This window comes from Dromiciops gliroides, chromosome 6 (assembly GCF_019393635.1).
Source record: "Dromiciops gliroides isolate mDroGli1 chromosome 6, mDroGli1.pri, whole genome shotgun sequence".
NCBI lineage: Eukaryota > Metazoa > Chordata > Mammalia > Microbiotheria > Microbiotheriidae > Dromiciops > Dromiciops gliroides.
The window spans coordinates 247,787,359-247,810,401 of record NC_057866.1 but is presented as its reverse complement, the minus strand read 5'-3'; the positions used below and the strand labels follow the sequence as shown (position 1 = coordinate 247,810,401).

General features: G+C 37.8%; 1 protein-coding gene across 3 annotated transcripts in view; it reads right to left on the bottom strand.

The window, feature by feature from the left end:
• The window catches only part of NFKB1 (nuclear factor kappa B subunit 1), a 178,009-nt gene that overhangs the window by 94,467 nt on the left and 60,499 nt on the right, over positions 1-23,043 (bottom strand). For all 3 annotated transcript variants that reach the window (XM_043972943.1, XM_043972944.1, XM_043972942.1), the window contains one exon: positions 13,078-13,176. In XM_043972943.1, the coding sequence (XP_043828878.1) occupies positions 13,078-13,176 (99 nt within the window). The remainder of the gene's footprint in view (positions 1-13,077; positions 13,177-23,043) is intronic.

Genomic DNA, 23,043 nt, shown 5'->3' with positions numbered 1-23,043 from the left:
TTTGAAATGAAAAAAAGAAAAACTACAATGAATATAGAAGAAATTAAGCATATCACCAAGGAATATAATTAAAGTATTAAATGAAATGGATTACAATTCATAAAAATATAATAGGGGAAAATAACATAATAGGGGAAAATAACAAACATCTTAATTTCAAAGATAGAAACTAGACATCAAAAACTGTCCTTTTAAAAAAAACATATGGGGGGGCAGCTAGGTGGCGCAGTGGATAAAGCACCGGCCCTGCATTCAGGAGTACCTGAGTTCAAATCAGGCCTCAGACATTTGACACTTACTAGCTGTGTGACCCTGGGCAAGTCACTTAACCCCCATTGCCCCGCAAAAAAAAAGAAAAAAAAAGAAAAAACATATGGGGGCGGCTAGGTGGCGCAGTGGATAGAGCACCGGCCCTGGAGTCAGGAGTACCTGAGTTCAAATCAGGCCTCAGACACTTAACACTTACTAGCTGTGTGACCCTGGGCAAGTCACTTAACCCCAATTGCCTCACTAAAAAAAAAAAAAAAAAAAAAACAAAACATATGGCCCAGATGGGTCTGTGGGTGAATTTTTCCATGCTTTCAAAGTACAAATAAACATACACTACATAGATTGTTTTTAAATAGAAAGATGTTTTGCGATCCAGTACTTTATATGAGGCAAACATAGTTTTGATATTAGAATCTGACTGAAGATGGGGTGGGGTGGGGGGCAGAGGGCTGAGCTAAGATGGCAGAGGAAAGGCAGTAAGCGCTTAGAGCTCCTGACACAATCACTCCAAAAAAACTACAAATAATGCCATAAGACAATTCCTGGAACAGCAGAACCCACAAAAAGGATGGGCTGAGACCATTTTCTAGCCAAAGATGGATTAGAAGTTCGGCAGAAGGGGTCAGCTGCACCAGGGTGGGAGTGGAGCCCAACGACGTGGCTATGCTGACACAGATCCAGCCCCAGGCTTCACCAGAGAAAGAGACTTCCAGAGCCTCTGAATCGGCTGCAGCTAACTCAGCTCACAGTCTGGTAAGAGGGTAGAGCAGTTGGCTAGGGGGAGATTATAGGGGTCTCTGCTGGCACTGAGGTGAAACTCTGATGTTTTGCCTGGGCTTATATACAATACAGTCTTGGGTGGCGGTCCCAGGTGGGGAAGGGGCACAGGCACGCCTGCACTTGCAACCAAATTGAACCAGATTTGTTTCTAGGTTAAAGAGCAAGCAGCCTGTGGTTACTTACAGACTGGAATACAGGGCAGGTGAGCTGAGAACATGCCTCGCCTTAAATCTTACCACCTGGGACCCCCTGAAGCTTGGGATAGTGCATCCTGGAGGCAGTGCCCCACTTTAAGAAGGAGTCAAAAATCAAGAAATAGGCTGTCAAGATGAGTGGGCAGAAAAAAAGTGCAGACCATAGAAAATTTCTTTGGTGACAAGGAAGATCAAGGTATACCCTCAGGAGAGGATAGCAACATCAGGGTTCCTACGTACAAAGCTTCCAAGAAAAATATTAATTGGTCTCAAGCCATAGAAGTGCTTAAAAAGGACTTTGAAGATAAAGTAAGAGAGATAGAGGAAAAATGAGAGCGACACAGTAAAGTCATGAAAAAAAGTCAACAGCTTGAAAAGTCAAATGGAAAAGCTCTCTGAAGAAAATAATTGCTTAAGAATTAGGATAGAACAAATACAAGGTAATGACTTTATGAAAAATCAAGACACAATAAAGCAAATCCAAATGAATAAAAAATAAAGGGCAAAATGAAATATCTCCTTGGAAAAACAGCTGACCTGGAAAATAAATCCAAGAGAATTTGAAAATCATTGGACTACCTGAAAACCATGGTAAAAATAAGAGCTTAGACATCTTCTTCCAAGAGATTGTCAGGGAAAATTGCCCCAATATTCTAGAAGCAGAAGGTAAAATGGAAGTTGAAAGAATCCACAGATCACCTCCAAAAAGAGATCCCAAAAGAAAAATTTCCAGGAATGTTATAGCCAAATTCCAGAGCTCCCATGTCAAGAAGAAAATATTGCAAGCAACTAGAAAATAGGAATTGAAATACTGCGGAGCTAGAGTCAGAATAACATAAGATCTAGCAGCTTCTACATTAAAGGATTGGAGGGCATGGAATATGATATTCTGGAGGACAAAGGAACTGGGATGACAACCAAAAATCACACACCCAGCAAAACTGAGTATAATCTTTCAGGGGCAAAAATGGGACTTCAATGAAAAAGAGGACTTTCAGGTATTCATGATGAAAAGACCTGAACTGAATAGAAAATTTGACTTTCAAAACAAGACCCTAGAGAAGCATAAAAAAGTAAACAGGAAAAAGAAATCATGAGGGATATTAAAAGGTTAAACTGTTTACATTCCTACATGGGAAGATCATACATCTAACTCATATGAACTTTCTGATTATTAGGGCAGATGATAGGAATAAATTTAGACAAAGGTCACAGGTGGGAATTGATTATAATGGGATATATCTGTAAAGCATTTATTTTTTATCTTTTTTTTGTGGGGTAGTCAGGGTTGAGTGGCATGCATGGGATCACTGAGTTGGTGAGTGTCTTGTGTCTGAGGCTGGATTTGGGCTCGGGTCTTCCTGGGTCCAGAGCGGGTGCTTTGTCCACTGTGTCACCTAGCTGCCCCATGATGACATCTTTAGGGTAAAATTGAGGGGGGAGAGGATCGTACTGGGGGAGGGGAAAGGGGAGAGGTAGAATGGGGTGAAATCTCACATGAAAGCAGCAGGAAAGGACTTATGGAGTGGGGGGAGAGATAGGAGAGGAGTGGGTCAGTGAATGAGCCTTACACTCATCAGAATTGCTCAAAGTCCTTATTCTCATCAGAGTGGGCTCAAGGAGGGAATAACATACACACTCAATTGGGTGGAGTAATCTATCTAACTCTGCAGGAAAGTAGGAGGGGAAGAGGATAAGGAGGGAGGGGTGAAAGAAGGAAGGGCAGAGTGGGGGAGGGAGCAGTCAGAAGCAAAACACTTTTTTTTTTTTTTGTGGAGCAATGAGGGTTAAGTGGCTTGCCCAGGGTCACAAAGCTAGTAAATGTCAAGTGTCTGAGACAGGATTTGAACTCAGGTCCTCCTGAATCCAAGGACGGTGCTTTATCCCCTGTGCAACCTAGATGCCCCGGAAGCAAAACACTTTTGAGGAGGGTTAGAGTAAAAGAAGATAGAAAATAGATTAAATATCATGGGGAGGAAATAGGATGGAGGGAAACAGTTAACAATAGTAACTGTGAAAAAAATTTTGAAGTAGAGGCAAGAGTAATGTAAGATGATGATGTCAGTGGTGATGATGATGGTGGCTTGATGATGACTGGAGGAAGATGAGGACTGATTGATGAGGAGGACTGATTGAGGATAAGGAGGATTGACTGGGGATGATGATTAATTGATTGATGATGATAAAATGTATGGCACTTTGCTAGGCTATTGTGAAGAAAATGCTTTGTCAGGTATAAGGTACTATACAAATGTTATCTATTACTGTTGTAAACCTTATAGGTTTACTAAAAGGAAATCTCTCTTTAAAGTACTATATAAATGTAGGTTACTAATTTAAAAATGTTAAATAGGATGCTATCAGAAAGACCTGGAAGGACCTGCATGAGCTGATGCAAAATGAAATGTACTGTATATAAAATAACAGCAATATTGTGAGATGATCTGCTGTGAATGACTTGGTTATTTTCAACAATGCAATGATCCAAGACAACTCTAAAGGCCTTATGAAAAATGCAATCTATCTACAGAGAGATAGTATCTGAACACAGATTGAAGCATAATATTTTTGTTAGTTCCTTTATCTGAAGTTTTGTTTTTGTCTGTTTTCTTTCACAACCTAGCTAATCTGGAAATGTCTTGCATGATTTTTCATGTATATCTTACATTGAATTGCTTGAGTTCTTGGGGGTGTGATGGGGAGGGAGGGAGGAAGATAATTTGGAACACAAAGTTGTTTTTTTTTTTTTTAATTAATGTCAAGGGAAGCTAGGTGGCACAGAGTACAGGCCGTGGATTCAGAAGGACCTGAATTTAAATCTGGCCTCAGACACTTAACACTTACTAGCTGTGTGACCCTGGGCAAGTCACTTAACCCCAATTGCCCCCCCCCACACACACACACACAAATTAATGTCAAAATTTGTATTTTACATGTAATTTGGGAAAATAAAATTCTAAATATAAATTTTTAAAAAAATAGTAATTTAAAAATTGCCTATTCCTCAACAGGCAAAACATTTAAAATAGATACTTTGAAATACAATTTTTAAAAAAGAATCTGATTGAGACAGTACTAAAAAATAAACAAAAAAGGCCAACCTTGCTAATTTATGTAAGGATACAGAAAAACTCCAAATTAAAATACAGTATGCATTTGAAATAAAACACTAAAAAAAATACATTAAAACTAGAAAGAAAATTTTCTGCAGTAGTGTAACATGAAAGAATTGTCCCTATAAAGAGGTATAAAGCAAAACATTACTATCTGATATGGTTATCAGAAATGTGTAAGACAATAAGAAGAAACTCAAGGAAAGAAGACAGGTAGCAAAAATATCAAAATGTAATCTGAAGATGCTATGATTATTCCAAAATCAATTCATTTGCTTAGTATAGTGCCTGTCACATAGATGTTTACTCATTAATTCACTAAAAAGAAAACAATTAGACAAGGTTTACTGAATAAATGATAAATCCTCAAAAATATCATATCAAATATTAATTTCCAAATAATTTATAGCAGGAAAAAAACCCAGGAGAATTCATTTACTTAGACACAGTGTGCCCTAATAAAAATTGCATTGACAGAAATGAAGGAAGCTCCAAATAAGTGAAGGAAGGGGAGGGGAGGGAAGGGGAGGGAAGGGAAGGGAATGTCATCTCTAGAAGTATTATCTAATTGTAAAGGGCTAGTTGGAGAGGAAATGAATAAACTGGAAATCAATGTAATGAACATAATAAATTTTAAATGACCCCCAAAAAGGGTTGTAAGAAAATTTGGAAAAACATGTACATGAACTAAGGTAGAGTGAAGGAGGCAGAAGCAGGAGAGTTTATGCACTAATTGCAAGAATATTTAGAAAAGGAAAATTGTATAAACAAAGAAGTCAATGGACAAACAATGAAAAAGGACACAGAAGGTAAAACTGTTAGAACTATTTTACGTATTTAAATTAATTTTCTAAACTATAAAGAATTGCAAATATATGCTTGATTCTGATATTTACATATGTACACAATTAATTATTTCATTATAATAAAATAAGTAAATAAATACTCACTTGGCCCTTTCCTGACACTTTGCAATCTCCTTTTTATGTCTTTCTCAGTTGAAAATGCAAAGGACTTGTCATGAGGTTACCACAGTTCCAATTCTGGCCCTGCTGCTTTTTGCTGATGGGGCTTAAAATCTGATGACCTCTAAAGTCTTTTCCAATTCTATGTGTATGATCTCTTCAAACGCTCCACAGTGTCTGTTCAAAATCTTTTCTGTAGTCCTCAAACATTCCAATCACAGACTCTCCCTCACTCTGATCATCTCAATTAGCACTGAACTCAAATCAGGAAGAAGGGGCCTTCATTTCTCCCCCAGTACATTGAAGGGTTATTAGTATTTTTATGCTCTCCCTCTTTCCTTTCTATTTGAGAGAAGGGTTAATTCATGTTCTCACCAAGGATAATCAAGGATTAATCCTCCTCCTCCTCCTCCTTCTCCTTCTCCTTCTCCTTCTCCTTCTTCTTCTTCTTTTTTGGGGGGGCAATTAGGGGTTAAGTGACTTGCCCAGGGTCACACAGCTACTAAGTGTCAAGTATCTGAGGCTGGATGTGAACTCAGGCCCTCCTGAATCCAGGGCCAGTGCTTTATCCACTGTGTCACGTACCTGCCTTGAGGATTAATCCATCTTCACACCAAGGATCAACCCAACCTCTCACCAAGGATAACCAAGGGTTAACCCATTTTCTTAACAAGGACAACCAAGATTTAACTCAACTTCTCACCAAGGCTAACCCCTGAACACATGCCCTTTATATCCTTAACACCTGTATCTTTCAAGAACTCCCACTATCAATTATTTGTCCTCTCTTCTCCATCTTCAAGACTTTACTGCTCCATTCCAAATATTTGAAGTGAGTGACTAGGTGGCACAGTTCATTCAGTGGACTTAGAATCAGGAACATCTGAGTTGCCTCAAACACTTACCAGTTGTGTGACCCTGGGTCAATGATTGAACCTCTCTCAGCCTGTTTCATCACTAACAAAATGGGGATAATAATAGCATATCTCACATAAAGGGTGTGGCAAATCTTAAAGCCTAAATAAATGCCAGCTACTATTGTTGTTATTGTTACATAGAAGAGGGATTAGACATTCAGATCGGCCCAGAAGAGAAAGCAAGAGAGTGAGAGACAGAGACAGAGAGACACACTGAGAGAGACACAGAGACAGAGACAGACACACTGAGGGACATACAGAAAGACAGAGAGACAAAGACAGACACAGACACAGAGAGACACAAAGAGAGACAGACAGACAGACCCAGAGACAGAGAGGGATAAAGAGACAGAGACTGAGACAGAGACACATAGGGGGAGAACAATGAGCAGAAGCTACAAGGCAACAGATTTCAACTCAATACAAGAGTAACCACATAACCTAACAATTATTGTTGTTCAGACGTATAAGGATTGGGAGGTCTCTAGTTAGTGAGTTCCAGACTCCTGACGTTTTCAAATGGAGGGTGGATGTTTATCAGGGGCATCAGCAGAGATTATTCCTAACAGGAAGGACATGGAATCTATGATGGCTGAGGACTCTTCCATCTCTTAAGATGCTGTGATTAGAAGTTTTTGAGTCTGAAGGGAACCCTCTCACATTCCATATAAGGAAAAAGAGGCCAGAAGTAGAGCAATATCTGCAAAGTCGTATTATTGGCTGAACCAGGACTAGCCGTCCAATTTCCTGACTCTCAAGGAGATGCACTAGAACCAGGTCAGACCTGATGACTGTTAAATTTCAGTATGAACATTTACACCTCAAAAATGCTACATATCAGGGCTTGATTTATTGTCCTCTTGGCTGTCTTGACTTAATGAAACAAAGGAGAGAAATGTAAACAATGAAGATTAAACTGAACCCTGCACCAAGTCTAAATTCCCCTCCAGCAAAGATGGTTGTTAAACATTTACCAGCCAGATCACCAATACTTTGCACTACCCAGCACTAGTAGGAGAAGATATGCACACAAAGAACTAGAAAAAGAGTTAGGAAATAAATACAAATGAGAATTTCATTCCTGGTCCTCTAGCCTTCTGGTTCCTCAGTCTCTGGTCAACAGTCACAGCCAATGGGCATTTATTAAGTTACTGTTGACTGACCTCCACCTTCGCCTGGAATTGACGATCAGATTCCTGTGACCCTAGGCTCTGGCTCATGAGTCTTTCACTTTATTTTACCCACTCTCTGGCCCTCTCCCATTCTCTATCCCCATGCCATGCTACCTCACACATACCCTTCTTCACTTTTCATGCCCTTTCCAACTCTAGGTCTAAGAACATTAAACAAGTCAACCCTTCCTTGCCAATCAACTACCCGATTCTTACTCGAGTCATCATTTCTTCAAACTTCTCTGCCCACCACACTTGCCTACATGGGCTATCTCCTCATCACAGTTTAAGCTGTTTGATGTCAGGGAATGCCTTGCTTGCTTGTAATTGTATTCCTAGTGCTTGAGAAATCGCCTAGCACATTTGTTGCTGTTCAGTAGTATCTAACTCCTAGTGACCCCATGGACCATTGCATGCCAATACTGGTTCATGGATTTTTTCTTGGCAAAGATACTGGAGGGGTTTGCCCTTTCCTTCTCCAGTGGATTAAGGCAAACAGGTTAAGTGACTTGCCCAGGGTCACACAGCTAGTAAATGTCTGAGGCTGGATTTGAACTCAGGTCTTCCTGACTCCAGGCCCAGTGTTCAATAAAGGCTCCTTACTTCCTGCTTCCTCTCTCTTTTTCTCCCTTCTTTCTTTCCCTCCCTCCTTCCCTCCTTCCTTCTTTTCTTCCTACGTGAGAAATTTTTGCCTACATTATTTTTCTAATAGATAGATCTCTAGTCTTACCCTTGTCACAAATATACCCTACAAAGTTGTCATATTAGCAGTCCTAATAAATACAGCAGATAATCTCACTCTTCAAATCTGAAAACTTTCAATGATTACACAATAAACAGAAAAAAAAAAAAAGCTAAGTTCCCAAACTTGGGATTCAAGGCACTTTACAATGTTGTCCTAAACTACCATTCCGGTCCCATCTCTGTCTCTCTCCGCATACAAACACATGTGTACATATGCATATACGTGCACACATATATAGCCCTTCTCTTCCAGTCAAGCTGCTATATTCTGAAAATCCCATGCTTTCCCACCTCCACACCTTTACTTATACTCCTACCTATGCCCAGGCTCTCCCTCTCTCCAGATGACACCCTCCTTTTCCTTCAAGTTCAGTCCGAATACCACTTTTCCCATTGGTCCTTCCCCTGATCCTCTCAATCACAAATGCAGAAAGCATTTTCCTAGCCTTCCCAAACAATTGATTTACTTCCTCCCATTTATATTTTTTTCATAATTCTACTTAGTTTTATGATTATGTACATGATCTGTCTCTTCCATTACATGTGAGTTCCTTGTGGGAAGGGATCGTGTTATTTAGTTTTTTCATACCCCTATTCCAGAAGGAGTTAAGTCTCTTTTGTGCCATGAACCCCTTTCTCAGAATCATGTGCCTAAGGCATAAAATAAAATTCATGGGATTACAAAGGAAGCCAGTTTTACTGAAATACAATTTATATATATGTCTATGTCTATGAATATGCATATGCAGATGTATATACGTGTGTACATATTTATTTATTTTATTGTTGTTTTTTTTAATTTAAAGTTTAAGACTTCAAGAACCCCTGTCCTAGCACATCTTACATACAGTAGGTAAAATATGAACGTTTACTCCAGTGAATTAACATCATTTTCCTAAGACTGTTCATATATATATTGTCAATACAACACAAGGAGCAGGAAGGCCTTTCTGCTAATTCCAGCTTAACCGCTTGCTTGCCACATGACTTTGGACAAACCACTTAATTAGAGTCTCGCTTCCTTGAACTATAAAATGGCAAAAAAAAAAAAAAAAAAAAATCACTTTCTACCTTGACTAAATCTTATCAGAGAATGAAGAAAATTCTGGGAAAACTGCAAACTGCCGAAGCAATGTAAGCCATTGTCATTTGGCTAAAGAAAAAGAGAAATGATTCTCTCATTGTAAACTGACTCTGAAAGCTTGAACAAATGTTTGTACTGATGGGGTCATATCACAATTAGAATCACGATGCAGTTTTCTTAAATGCAAAGTGCCCTGCCCCCTACTATGTCAGTTTCCTGTGGGCAACGCCAGCGGGTGGGAGGGACCAAAGGCTTTCTTCACAAGCTGGCCTCTTGACTATTTACTGCTGTTCTGGGAGGTTCCTTCCAAGTCCTCAGCCATTTCCTAGATCCTTGATAGCCAGTTCTTCATGAACAATTTCACTTTCTCTTTTACTCTGGTTTTTAACTGAAAACAAAACACCCACCCATCCCCTCCCCCCCTCCTTAAAATGCAATGAAGATGGAAAATCTCGCAGTTCAGGTTTTCATTGCACATTAAAGAAATGGGTGGTAAAAGAAGCTGGGTTTGGGAGCATCACACAGTATGAAAGTAGCACAGCTTTTTGTTCTTTGTCCTCTCACTTAATATTATTTGGTTTCTCTGGGAAGTCTTCAAAGAAACTATATGTAGCTTTAGTTGGAACACAATGAAGTGCAGAGAGTGCCTAATGATGTGATAATACAGAATTACTAACCAGTGAAAATGCATTGTTACGTTTTTAAAAGCTCACATATATCATTTACTATAGTAAAGTGCTTTTCAATTATTACCTCATTTGAGCCTCAGCAGAAGCTTGGGAGGTAGGTGATCTTATTATCCCCATTATTATCTGTAGATGAGGAGCGTGAGGCAAACAGAGGTTAAGTGACTTGCCAAAGGTCACAGGACTAGTGTGTCTAAGGACAGATTTAAATAAATTATTTGTGCCTTTTCTGTATTCTAAGTAGTCTTAGAATGAATGAATATATTTTTTAAAGTATGCCAAGGAATAAGGTGAGAACTAGACCCATACTTTTTTGTCCCTCTCTCAGCACCTACTATAATAAACTTAATAAATATTTGGTGAAAGAATAACACTTGGGGCCTGCTAGGTGGCACAATGAATAAAGCACCAGCCCTGGATTAAGGAGGACCTGAGTTCAAATCTGACCTCAGATACTTGATACTTACTAGCTGTGTGACCCTGGGCAAATCACTTAACCCTCATTGCCTGCCCCCCCAAAAAAATAGAATAACACTTTATATCTAAATGATTATGAATAGGATGCCTGGCACTGCTCAGAAACTGAGGGTTTTCTTTTTCATTCTATCCTTGGAGATCAGCATAATGAAAAGAATGAAAACAAATGGAAAAAGGCTCAATTTTGGATGAAAAGATATAAAGTGCTCTTTGTAGCTAGCATCTTCATATCTGCTTAAAGAAAACAGCTTATGGAAAGAGCCATTCCCTCCACCCCCACCTCCTAGAAAGCAATATCCAAGATTCAAAGTGCAATTGTTTTTGATAGCTATCATAAACACAAGTGTTTGGAGTTCTATTGGCATCCACGACAGGGAACAAGGATGGCTTGCAATTAGGTAAGTGGAGTCTACTTAATTTGGTGTCTCCCATATAGAAAGTGGTTAACAAAAATGAATGGTCCTATTTTTTATCCTAAGAATCCCTCCTTTTCCTGTCAAGCATATAGTAGTTGATCAATAAATGTTTGTTTAATAGTTGAGTGAATGAATAAAAAACTAGAGCTAACCCATGGTTGTCAACACTCCTCTGATCCAATGGCCCAACCCATCAATAAACATTTGTTGAATGAATAAAGCAACAGGTAAGCCCTGGTCCAACATTTCAATGGTCAATGTTCCCTCTAACTTCTGGATTTGAACTCAGGTCCTCCTGAATCCAGGGTTGGTGCTTTATCCACTGTACCACCTAGCTGCCCCGCCTCTAACTTTTAAAAGTCATACACTTATGGTTACATTATGTGGCTAGATGTTCAAATCATATGACCAACATCCTATGTACACCAACCAGGCATGCTGTAATCAAATAAAATATATAGCAAAATTAATTATTTTAATTACTAAATTAAACATTAATCATCACAACCACTACTGTACTATGTGGTAATTATACACAAGCAGTGAGCAATGCAAATAAATGACTCTAATTAGTATTGCTTTTGCATTGCCAGTGTAAGGGCCAAATTTATTATGGGTACAAAACTTTTAGTTTGGGGGTTTTGGAAAAATTCTTCTGTGAGCCCTCTGGTATCTAGTTCTGGATTTGACATTAGTTTTCTCTGACACCATGAACCCTTGTAGTTATTCTCGAATGGACACACGTGTTGGAAACTAAAATCCTAGCTAGCTCCTACTGTCTGATAGATGGGGTCTTCAAACTAAGCCCACAAGCTCAGTTTTCCTCTGTCCCTCCTATAAACTCTTTAATGAGTTAGGATTCTCCTTGCTCTCCCTTCCCCCTCCCACTTGAGAGGTCTCTGGGTAACTTTCTAACTCCTCCCTGTTCCTGTCCTACCTGGATGCTGAAGGAATTGAGACAATGGAAACTATGGGCCATGAGGCTCTAAACTGCCCAAATCGAGACCACGACCCCACTGTCATTCCTACGGGGTTTCTTAAACCGAGGACGATGAACTTGTTTCTGGAATATTTTTATAACTTTGAATTTCAATATAATTGCTTTCCTTTCACGACATTCTGAGAAGAGCTCTATTAATTTCACCAGACTGTCAAAGGGGTCGATGAAACTAAAAATGTTAAGAACTCTTGTTTTATAAATAGACAGTACCTGTCATTCCACAATTAGAGAGAAGAGGCTTAAAACATTCAAATGTGCCCCTAGAAGGTTAATGGTATGAATGAATTTGGATTAAAGGGATAAATGATATTATGAGATCCTTAACTAATTTGAAGGAAGGACAAGGGTGGGGTCAGGAGGCAGAAGGGCGTTAAGCACCTAGAAATGAAGGATTGGGGAAGGAATTCCACTAAGGGAGAAAACTAGCAAAACTAATTAACTAGACACACCAAAGACTTCCTTCTCCACTTACGGTTTTTACTTAGGGCCTTCCCTTATCCAGAATGTTTTTCCTACGGCAAAAGTATTTTATGTTTTGGGGACTTGGATGATAATCATAAGTACTGTTCTTAAATTATGAAACAAATACCAACATTTTCAAAATGACTCCAGCAATTTGACTCCAGCAATCCCATTGATTTAAATGAATACCACCCATATCAGAAAGGAAAGACGCCCACAAAATGAATAAAGTAAGATCTTATTGTGAAAAGAAGATATTCAAATTAATTTTTATGGCATTAAGCAAGCTTAATACAAAGAATTTTAGACTAAATGGATGATGACTAAGATCCATATTGTAACGTAGTTGTTTGGGGTGTTCTTTTAAATAAATATTTGCATTTATCTCACTGAATCTCTATGGAGAAAGTGTAAAGGTCAAGAGTTTGCTCCATACTTTTGAAGGTGGTGTTAACCTATGCATCTCAACAATGTACATTTCAAGACAACTAAAAGCCACTTGAAATTGAATAAAGTGAAAACGTGCTTATAACAAAAATAATGTAAATTATTTTTAAAATACTTAATGAAAATATTAATAACATCTTTATATGCCATCATCTTCCTTTCATAGAATATGACTCACAGATATCACCAAACATCTCTGTTTTAAGCAAAAATTTTACGTGGACAATTAAGAATATTTGGTTTGTTGGGTTTTAAGAAGACCAATCCCTGTTCCTGCTCATAGGTCATCAAATCTCTCAGAATTAACAACCACAAGCCATAAACTGGTAGAAAAAGAACAGCAAACTTACTTTAACTTGTGGGTATGATTTCTTGTTCTTTTCACTAGAAGCACCAGGAAGTCCTCCATGGGATGGTCCTTCACACACATAACGGAAACGAAACCCCCTCTGCAAAGGTTAACGTAAAACAAACTGGTGTAAAAAATGCTGATCTAACAACTACAGGTGAAAAAAAACACAACACATTAAGGTTCTTATAGCAATTGACTACAAGTGGGAAGTTACAGGAAAATTTATAATCACAATTGCTTAATTTAATTCACAGTGAACTGCTATCTTAACGAAGTCCTACCGCCTTAAGTAGATTTAAGGAAACAAAGAAAAATATAGTCTAGTGCCATCAATGAGAACTGACATCTAATATCAATTTATATGGAGTCAACTAGGTGGTGAAGCTCTGGGCTTGGAGTCAGGAAGATCTGAGTTCAAATCTGACCTCAGACACTTATTAGCTGTGTTACCCTGGACAAATCATTTATTTAACCTTTGCTTGCCTTAATCCACTAGAGAAGAAAATGACAACCCACTGCAGTATCTTTCCAAGAAAAGAAAGCCTTATGGACAGTATGGTTGGTTCACGGGGTCACAAAGAGTCAGACAGGGCTGAATGACAACAACAAATTAATTTATATCTCTTTCTCTTCCATTTCCACCATTAGGCAGCTAAGTAGTACAGGAGACAGAAGATGAGACATGAGAAAGAACTGATAAAAAGACGTATATAAAGAATAATTTTATACACATACAAATACACAGACATATAAATATACATGTGTGTGTATATATATATATATATATATATATATATATATATATATTCATTCTACTGGTGGCCATCTCTAGGGCAGGGGGAGGGGAGGAAAGAAAAAAAAAAAGAAATTTACACGATAACTTTATTATATATTTTAAAGGAATAGCATGTTGTACATAATAGAAGAGGAGGGGGTGAGACATGGAAGTCAGTTAGACCCAAGTTCCAATTTTGCCTCAGAAATTTACTAGGCTGACCCTGTGTTACTTAACCTCTCTGTGGCTCAACTTCTTCATCTATAAAAGTGAGACAGAACCTGATGATAGCACCCACCTCACAGGGTTATTTATAAATATTAACTATTATCATAGGTATAAACTTTGTCATTAATAAAAGTTCCTGATCTTCTTTATTGCTTTCTGTCTCCTGATTATCTCCTATTTATTTTGTATACATATCTAATTTGCACATTTGCTTGTGATCTCCTCCATCACACTGTGAAAGCAGAGACTGTAGTTTGCTTTTCTTTGTAGTGTCCGACACATAGTAGGAACTTGATAAATGCTCTTTGGCTAGCATTTAGGGCTATGTCTATCTTCTTCCACCGGTGCTTTCCTTCAAATGTTTGAAAGTCTGTCATGTGTTCTGCCTTATTCAAGAAACGTCACCTTTGTCTCCTCCAGTTACAGTAGAGTGTGAACTTGCTAGCAAGGACGGACTTGCTTTTTGGATTTGTATTCTTAACATTGTCCCGGTGCTCAGTATACAATAAATGCTTAATAAATGCTTCTCATTCATTTCATGATTAGTGAAAAGATGATTTGATGGTAAGCTTGATGTAGACTCCGAATGGAATTCTACAAGCAACCCGAAATCCTCCAAAAGGTCAATTTCGGCAGCAGGGAGAGGGCAAAACTGCATAGGATTTGGAGTGCCTTAAATATTGATAGGAACTCTATTCCTTATTATCTATGTGAACGAGCTGGAGGTCACTTCCCCTCTCTGGATCTCAGCCTCCACATCTCTCATATAAACAATTGACCTAGATGATTTTTCAGGTCTCTCTGAGGCACAAATTTATGATCATTATTGACATGGCAAAGAAAAATTAAATGATATGAAAGGTCATTTTCTACCTTTATGATGGAGGTGTTTAGCCTGTGCTAAAGCTTTTGGCTTTTGTTTGCTGTTGTTTAGTTATTTCAATGGTATCCAACTCTTAATGACCCTATCTGGGGTTTTCTTGGTAAAGATACTAGAGGGCAGCTAGGTGGCGCAGTGGATAGAGCACTGGCCCTGGAGTCAGGAGGACTTGAGTTCAAATCCAGCCTCAGACACTTGATACTTCCTAGCTGTGTGACCCTGGGCAAGTCACTTAACCCCATTTGCCTCACCAAAAAAAAAAAAGTAAAGATACTAGAGTGGCTTGCCATTTCCTTCTCAAGTTCATTTTACAGATAAGGAAACTGAGGCAAGGTGGGTTAAGTGACTTGTCCAGGGTCACACAGCTAGTAAGTATATGAGGCTGGAGATGAGTCTTCCTGACTCCAGGTGGGCCCTCTATCCACTGCACCACCACGAATGCACAATGTTTCATCTGTAATTCTATGATCCTAAGTAACTAATACACAAATACTTATGTATCTATGTCTTTGAAGGTGGCAAGTGAGAATGGAGGAATAGAGAATAAGAATAATTTAATCCAAGTTTTGTTTTTAATTCCAAAAGCTCCACTGCCTAAAATAGAAGGTGTTTCAATAGTGCCCCCCAAGACTACTGTTTGAGCACTTGCTGTGTGTAAGACACTGTACAATCTAGCATTGGTTTATGGAGTTTCAGGTTCTTGGAGCCTGGCACAACTGTGGAGTCCTATGGGAAGCCCTAATTGCTTACAAAAGACTAGAACTACATACAGGGAAAGCCATGGGGAAATACAATAAATGGGTTTTTTTCTCCCCTTGGCAATTCCTATTATCTCCAGCTTCCTTTTGGGTATCATATTTTCCCATTAGATTGTAAGCTCCTTCAGGGCAGGGACTTTTTATTATTTTCTATATCCAGCTTAGCAGAGTGTACTATTTTTGCTAATGATACCATAACTTGTTGGCGGTTCTGCTCCATTTCATATCTGTTTATTGGCCTTCTTCTGTTTTGATTTATAAATATCCTCAAGGTGATCCAGGCACATGGCAGGTAGTAGGTAGGCACTTAATAAATGTTTATTGAATCTAATTGAATTGTCCTTCCCCTTGGCTGGAAGTGTGATAGAATCAGGCCTCTGATTCTTCCTATGTAAATGAGAGGATTGGACTAGATTGCCTCTGACCCTTCCAATTTGATACTGATGCTTTCCAAAATCCCACTGATATAAGAATCTCCCCTCCAACATCTTTGACTTCCCATTAATTTAGATACTTCTGGTAACACAGTAATCAGCATGTCATATACCAACCCGAGATGGAAGAATAGGTTAGGATCAGTTTGTAAAGGATTTTAAATGCTAAACAGAGGGGTTATATTTTATCTTAGAATGAACTGGGAGTCATTAGAGTTTGAGCAAGGGAGAAAGAGATATGATCAGATCTGGTTGCTATGCTGGAGGATGGTTTTTAGTGAGGACAGATGAAGGAGAGAGGACAGTTTCAGAGGGCTATTGAAATAGTTCAGACAAGAAATAATAAGTACCTGACCTAGGATGGTGGCTGTGATAGCAGACAGAAGGGGACGGATGCAAGAGATCTTGTGGAAGTATAAATGACAAGATGTGGCAACTTTACAAATACTTAAAGGAGAGTTAGAAGTCGTTGGAACTAGCCAACACTAAAAAACATAATAAAAAGTATAAGTTGACTATATTTATGAACCTTAAAGTGCTATAAAAATGTAAGTAAACAGACAGGAAATTAATTGTCTATGTTACAGTCAATAAGTCCTGTCTGCTTAGATAGAGCAAAGTTCAAAATAAATACTATATTGGAAGGAAGCATACTGATGAAAAGATATCATTGCATTTGGTTACCACAGCTCTAATCTGACCTGTTTAAACTTTTTCCTAGGAAAGTTTAACCATTTCAAGAAACAATTGCCACAGTGAAGAAGACATAAGAGAACCCAGAAACCTCCTCAGACAACAATCTCTTTCCTAAGTGGACAATTATGGCAGCCAAAGGTAACTGAAATTTGAATTAAAAATTCATGTGTAAAACATTAAAAACTATTTTTTAAAAATAGCCGAGGAGCAGCTAGGTGGCACAATAGATAGAGCACCGGCCCTGGAGTCAGGAGTACCTGAGTTCAAATCTGGCCTCAGACACTTTACACTTACTAGCTGTGTGACCCTGGGCAAGTCACTTAACCCCAATTGCCTCACTAAAAAAAAAAAAATTTCAAAATAGCCGAGAAGAAAAGAAGCTTGAAGAGATTTGGCACAAGACTCAGTTAACCTGTATCACCCTGAGGATACTTGTAAATCAAAACAGAAGAAGGACAACAAGTTATGGTGATATATTTTCATGAGCAACAATAATAGATCCACATATTTCAATTCTATGACCTCAATACTATAAAAGGAAGCAGTAATAGTACTTAATAAACTTATCCTGGACAAATACATTCAGAAGTTACTCCCACTAAAGGCAAACCAATCATTCAATATGTTCAAGGATCAATTTTTAGGATATCTTTAAAGTATCCAAGGAGATTGAAAAAATAACTAAAGGGATCATGAATAGTATATTAAACTATATTTTTAAAAATTAAGAAAGCATCATTCAATCTAATTTCTAAAAATGTCTAATCTCTAAAAATCCTTATGAGAAACATCTGCATATGCCATGAGTAGATCATTGATGAGAACATGGGAAGAGGGCTTTGAAGATTATATTTTATAAAAGACCCCATTATTATGGTCACATAACTCATTGTAGCATAGAACTCCAAATTATACTTGAAAACATTTATTGAGAAACTGACATATCAATAAAAACTAATAAAAATAAGAATAAAATTCTTTTTAAAAAAGAGCATTTGAGGGACAAAAGAAGGTGATCTAGCAGTACCATATTTCAAACTGTACTATAAAGCAGTAATTATCAAAGCAATCTTGCTAAGAAATAGGTAGATCAATGGAATAGAATAGATAGAAACTACAGTATAGTTAACGACTATTGTAATCTGATATATAATAAACCCGAAGATCCAAGCTTTTGGAACAAAAACTCATTATTTAACAAAAACTGCTGGGAAAACTGGAAAACAGCATGGCAGAAACTAGGTATAGAACAACATCTCACACCATATACTAAAATAACATCAAAATGTACATGATTTACACATAAAGGATGATACCATAAGAAAATTAAGGGAGTACTGAATTGTCTATCTGTCAGATTTATGGACAGGGGAAGAATTTAGGACCAAAGAAGATATAGAGAATAAAATTAAATGTAAAATAGATCATTTGGATTATATAAAATTAAAAAGCTTTCGCAAAAACAAAACTATTGTAACTAAGATTACAAGGCAAATAGAAAACTGGGAAATAATTTTTGAAACAAATCTCTGATAAAGGCCTCATTTCTCAAATATATAAATAACTGCATCAAATTTATAAAAATGGGGGCTGCTAGGTGGTACAGTGGATAGAGCACCAGCCCTGGAGTCAGGAAGACCTGAGTTCAAATCTGGCCTCAGCCACTTGACATTTACTAGCAGTGTGACCCTGGGCAAGTCACTTAACCCCAATTGCCTCACCAAAAACAAACAACAACGACAACAACAAAAAGAAAAACAAATTTATAAAAATGCAAGTCATTCCCCAATTGACAAATGGTCAATGGATTTAAACAGGCAGTTTTCTGACAAAGAAATCAAAGCTATCAATAATCATCTAAAAATGCTCTAGATCATTACTGATCAAAGAAATGCTAATTAAAACATCTCTGAGGTATCACCTCACACCTATCAGAGTGGCAAATATAACAAAAATGGAAAATATTGGTTGTTGGAGGGGATGTGGGAATTCTGGGATGCTAATCCACTGTTGTTGTTGTGAAAAGATCCAACCATCCTGGAGAGCAATTTGGAACGATGCCACCCAAAGGGTTAAAGAATTGTGCATACCCTTTGATCCAGCAATACCATTACTAGGTTTATACCCCAAAGACATCCACAAAATGTGAAAACAACCTATTTGTACAAAAATATTTATAGCAGCTCTTTTTGTTGTGGCTAAGAATTGGAAATCAAAGGAATGCCCATCAATTGGGGTATGCCTAAACAAACTGTGGTATATGATGTTGATGGAATATTATTGTGCAACAAAAAATGACACGCAGGATGACTTTAGAAAAGCTTGGAAAGACATGTATGAAATGATGTATTGGGAAGTGAGCAGAACCAAGAGGACACTGTACACAGAAACAGCAATATTATTTGATGAAGAACTGTGAATGACTTAACTATTCTCAACAATACAATGATCCAAGACAATCCCAAAGGACAATTGATGAAATATACCCTCCACCTCCAAAGAAAGAATTGATATTGATGGAACAGACTGAGGCCTGTTATTTTTCACTTTCTTATGATTTTTTTATGATTAAGTTTGCTTGTGCAAAGTGACAAGTATAGTGATATTTTACATGATCATACATGTATGGCCCATATCAGATTGTTTGCCACCTCCCTTATAGGGGAGGGATTGTACTCTAGTACTATTATACTGTATTATGGAAATGTTTGTTTCATTAAAGTTCAGAATAAAACAAATACTTAAAAAAAAAGAAAGAAAAAAAAAGCTGGATGACCACTTTCTAGGTCACACTGTAATGGAAGCATAGATTGGCCTCCAAGATCCCTTCTAACTGAAAATCTTAGATCCTCATGGCTTATTTTGTCTGAGGCACAGAGTTACCTTGCTATTTTTTTTCTGTTCATAATTGTCCTTGACCATAATTGTGAAGTAAATAAAGTGTGTCTTCCCTCCCCTCTTTAAAAAAAAAAAAGTCCTATTGATGCCAAGAGTCTCAAAGCTTTTATTTACAAGATGACATTGTACTAGTTGTTTTGAGTCTCACAGACCACAGAGCCTTCTTCGAGAAATCTGCAGCAAGGAGAAAATGGGTGAAAATATATGGTCAGGGGGCAGCTAGGTGGTACAGTGGATAAAGCACTGGCCCTGGATTAGGAGGACCTGGGTTCAAATCTGGTCTCAGACATTTGACACTTACTAGCTATGTGACCCTGGGAAAGTCACTTGATCCTCATTGCTCCGAAAAAACAAACAAATAAACAAAACATATGATCAACATTCTGATATGCAACTTGTAAGGCAGTCCAGTGAGTAACTTCATCTATCTACAATACTATGTATTTTGGAGAGATGCTTTGGACAGACAATGAGTTGAGAACAGAACGGAACTGGTAGAGAAGATCCAAATATATGATTTTGAAAAAGAAAGCAATATATTAAGGGATCCCATAGTGATCACTGCCACAAAAATTCTCTATCTTAAAGTCCAATATTCTCCCATTAGACTATATCACAACACTATAATCTTGAAAGAATCAAAATGTTAAGATGACACAAAGAAAAATGGACAGATGCCTGGGGTGTACAAGTTGACCATAGCATGTTATCTGACATTCCTTTTTTTTTAAACATAAATACATTATTTATAATGTATTGGCTTGGAGTAAAATCACAGCCAAAGTCACCTTTAACCTTTAATACAACTGCTGCCTTTTCAGTTTTGAAAAGTTTCTCTCTCTTTCTGTCTCTCTCCACATGAAGCTGCAAATATATTATGTGCAACTTGCTTTTCCTTTTAAATATATAATAAAGTTATCATGTAATTTTCTCCCCCCCCCACTCTCTAGAGATGGCTGCCATTAGACAGACACAAATATGGATGATAGATATAGATAGATATACACATATATATATAAAATTATACTATACATACTTCTATTTATCAAGTCCCCCCCACCGACATAGCATCTTCCATCATATATCCGTTGTAGTTATTCTGAGGATTTATAACAGTGAAAGTGACTCTCTCTCAAAGTTGTTTTTAAAACAATATTGCTGTTACTTTATACAAAGTTCACTTGTTTCTGTTCATTTAGCTCTTTGTTATTTTGTGCAATTCTTTCTGTTTTTCTAAAAATCATCATGCTCATCATTTCTTATAACACAGTAGCATTCCATCATGATCATTTATCACAACTTGTTCAGCCATTCCCCAATTAATGAGCATCCCTACAATTTCCAGCTCTTTGCCATCACAAAGAGAATTGCTATAAATATTTTAGAACATATAGGTTCTTTTCTTTTTTCCCTAGTCATCTTGGGAAACAAACCTAATATTGGTAGGGGAAAACTACCCGTTCATATCCTTTGACCATTTATCAATTGGTGAATGGCTTACTGTCTTACAGATTTGAGAAAGTTCTTTAAATAATTGAGATATGAGACCTTTATCTGAGAAACTGCCCATAAAAATGTTTTCTCAATGTTCTGCTTTCCTTACAGTCTTGGCTATGTTGGTTTTATTTATACAAAAACTTGTCAATTTAATGAAAATCAAAATTATGCATTTTATATCTCATTCCACTCTCTATCTCCTGGTTATTCATAAATTGTTCACTTATCCATAAGTCAAATAAGACAGTATGATGATATATCTGGAAAATCCTAAAGTTATCTTGACATTCTTAAGCCATCTCCCCTTTGAAGGTTTCTTGCTGTGGGACCATGTCTGCCTTTACTATCAATTTTCAGAAGTAAGTTTTCCTAAAATCCAGGACATATGTCTGACTCTACACAGAATTACTTTCCATTACTCTTAGATGACCGAATACAATGAGAAAAGCAAGACAGCCCCTGCTCTCAAAAAGCTCACACATACAGGTTTCAGTTGCAATCGGATGAAAAGGTCTAGTGATCTTCAAGGCAATGCAGGAAGGCAAATTGCAATGCATCTTCTTTCATGTCATTTCCATGAATAAAATCATAACCTTTTCTGGTGTTTAACAGGACAGTGGTTTCTTTTCTGGGTCTTCAGTAGTTGTGGCTGCTGAGGTCTCTGCAGAGGAAGATGCTGCATCACATCTCCATAAATGTTGTTCCTCTCGACAATGACTGTGGTGGCTGGATTAGAAGCAGGGTTGAAGATTCAGGAAATGTGCAGCTCTTTCCATAGTTCCTGGGTTTAACCTGCTCATCCTTGGTGGCAGAAAGGGACATTGGGCTTTTCCATAAAGATTAGGCCTATTGATGTTGTATGCAGGAACCAGCCAAGAGGTAGGGCTAATGGTCTCTGATACAGAGTTCTGAACTCTTTTCACCTGAGTCTGAGAGAAGAGCTTGGTACTGTTATTACCCATCTGGCACATGCTACCCTATGTCTTTCCCTCAGGATCCCTTGCTGCTTCATCTTGGTTGGCTTGCCGGATCCATTGGTGGTCATTGGTGCTGATGGTGGTGGAGAGAGCGAGCCCCTTCTTCACACAAGTTGTTCTTCTCTCCCAAAGTCTCCATGGTTTCTACAACACTAATCAGGTGTTGCTTAGTAGCCAGAATTGAGTCTAGAGTATAAGCTTACTACTTTTTGAGAAGTGAAATGACTATTACAGAAAGTCAAGAGTTTACCAGCTGTTCTCTTATTACTGAAATGATTTTTTAAAATCAAATGCCTAGCTAGCTTAATGTCAACTCCTTTCCCCACCCCCACCCAATTACCTTTACTATGTGCCAGTTTTATGACCTATTTTAAAACCTGTATTGAGAAAGCATCCACTTGCACTAAATTTCTCCAACGCTTAATCAAGATACAGAAAGCTACTCTGGGTATCCACGTTTATGCCACTGGAGTACAAGCTGTGGCAAGACATTCTAATCTGGACAGGATTCAGGAACAGGTCCAGGGACAGGCCTATGTCTGAAGGCCAACATAACCAACTATGAAGAACCTTCACCAGAAAGCTGCCCCACCTCCCTTTTTAATCCAAAGCTAATCATGAATACAAAATTGGGAAGGCTTTTAAGGTGAACCAATGGAGGGAATGTTCACACAGAAAAAAATCCCTGGGGCTTTTTTTCCCCCATTTAAAAAAAACCAACACATTTTTGTTGCTCTCTTTTGTTTTTATATCAACTAAATTTCCCACCGTATTTGTCTCCCTCATCCTCCCATATAACAAAGAATATTTTAAGAAAAAAT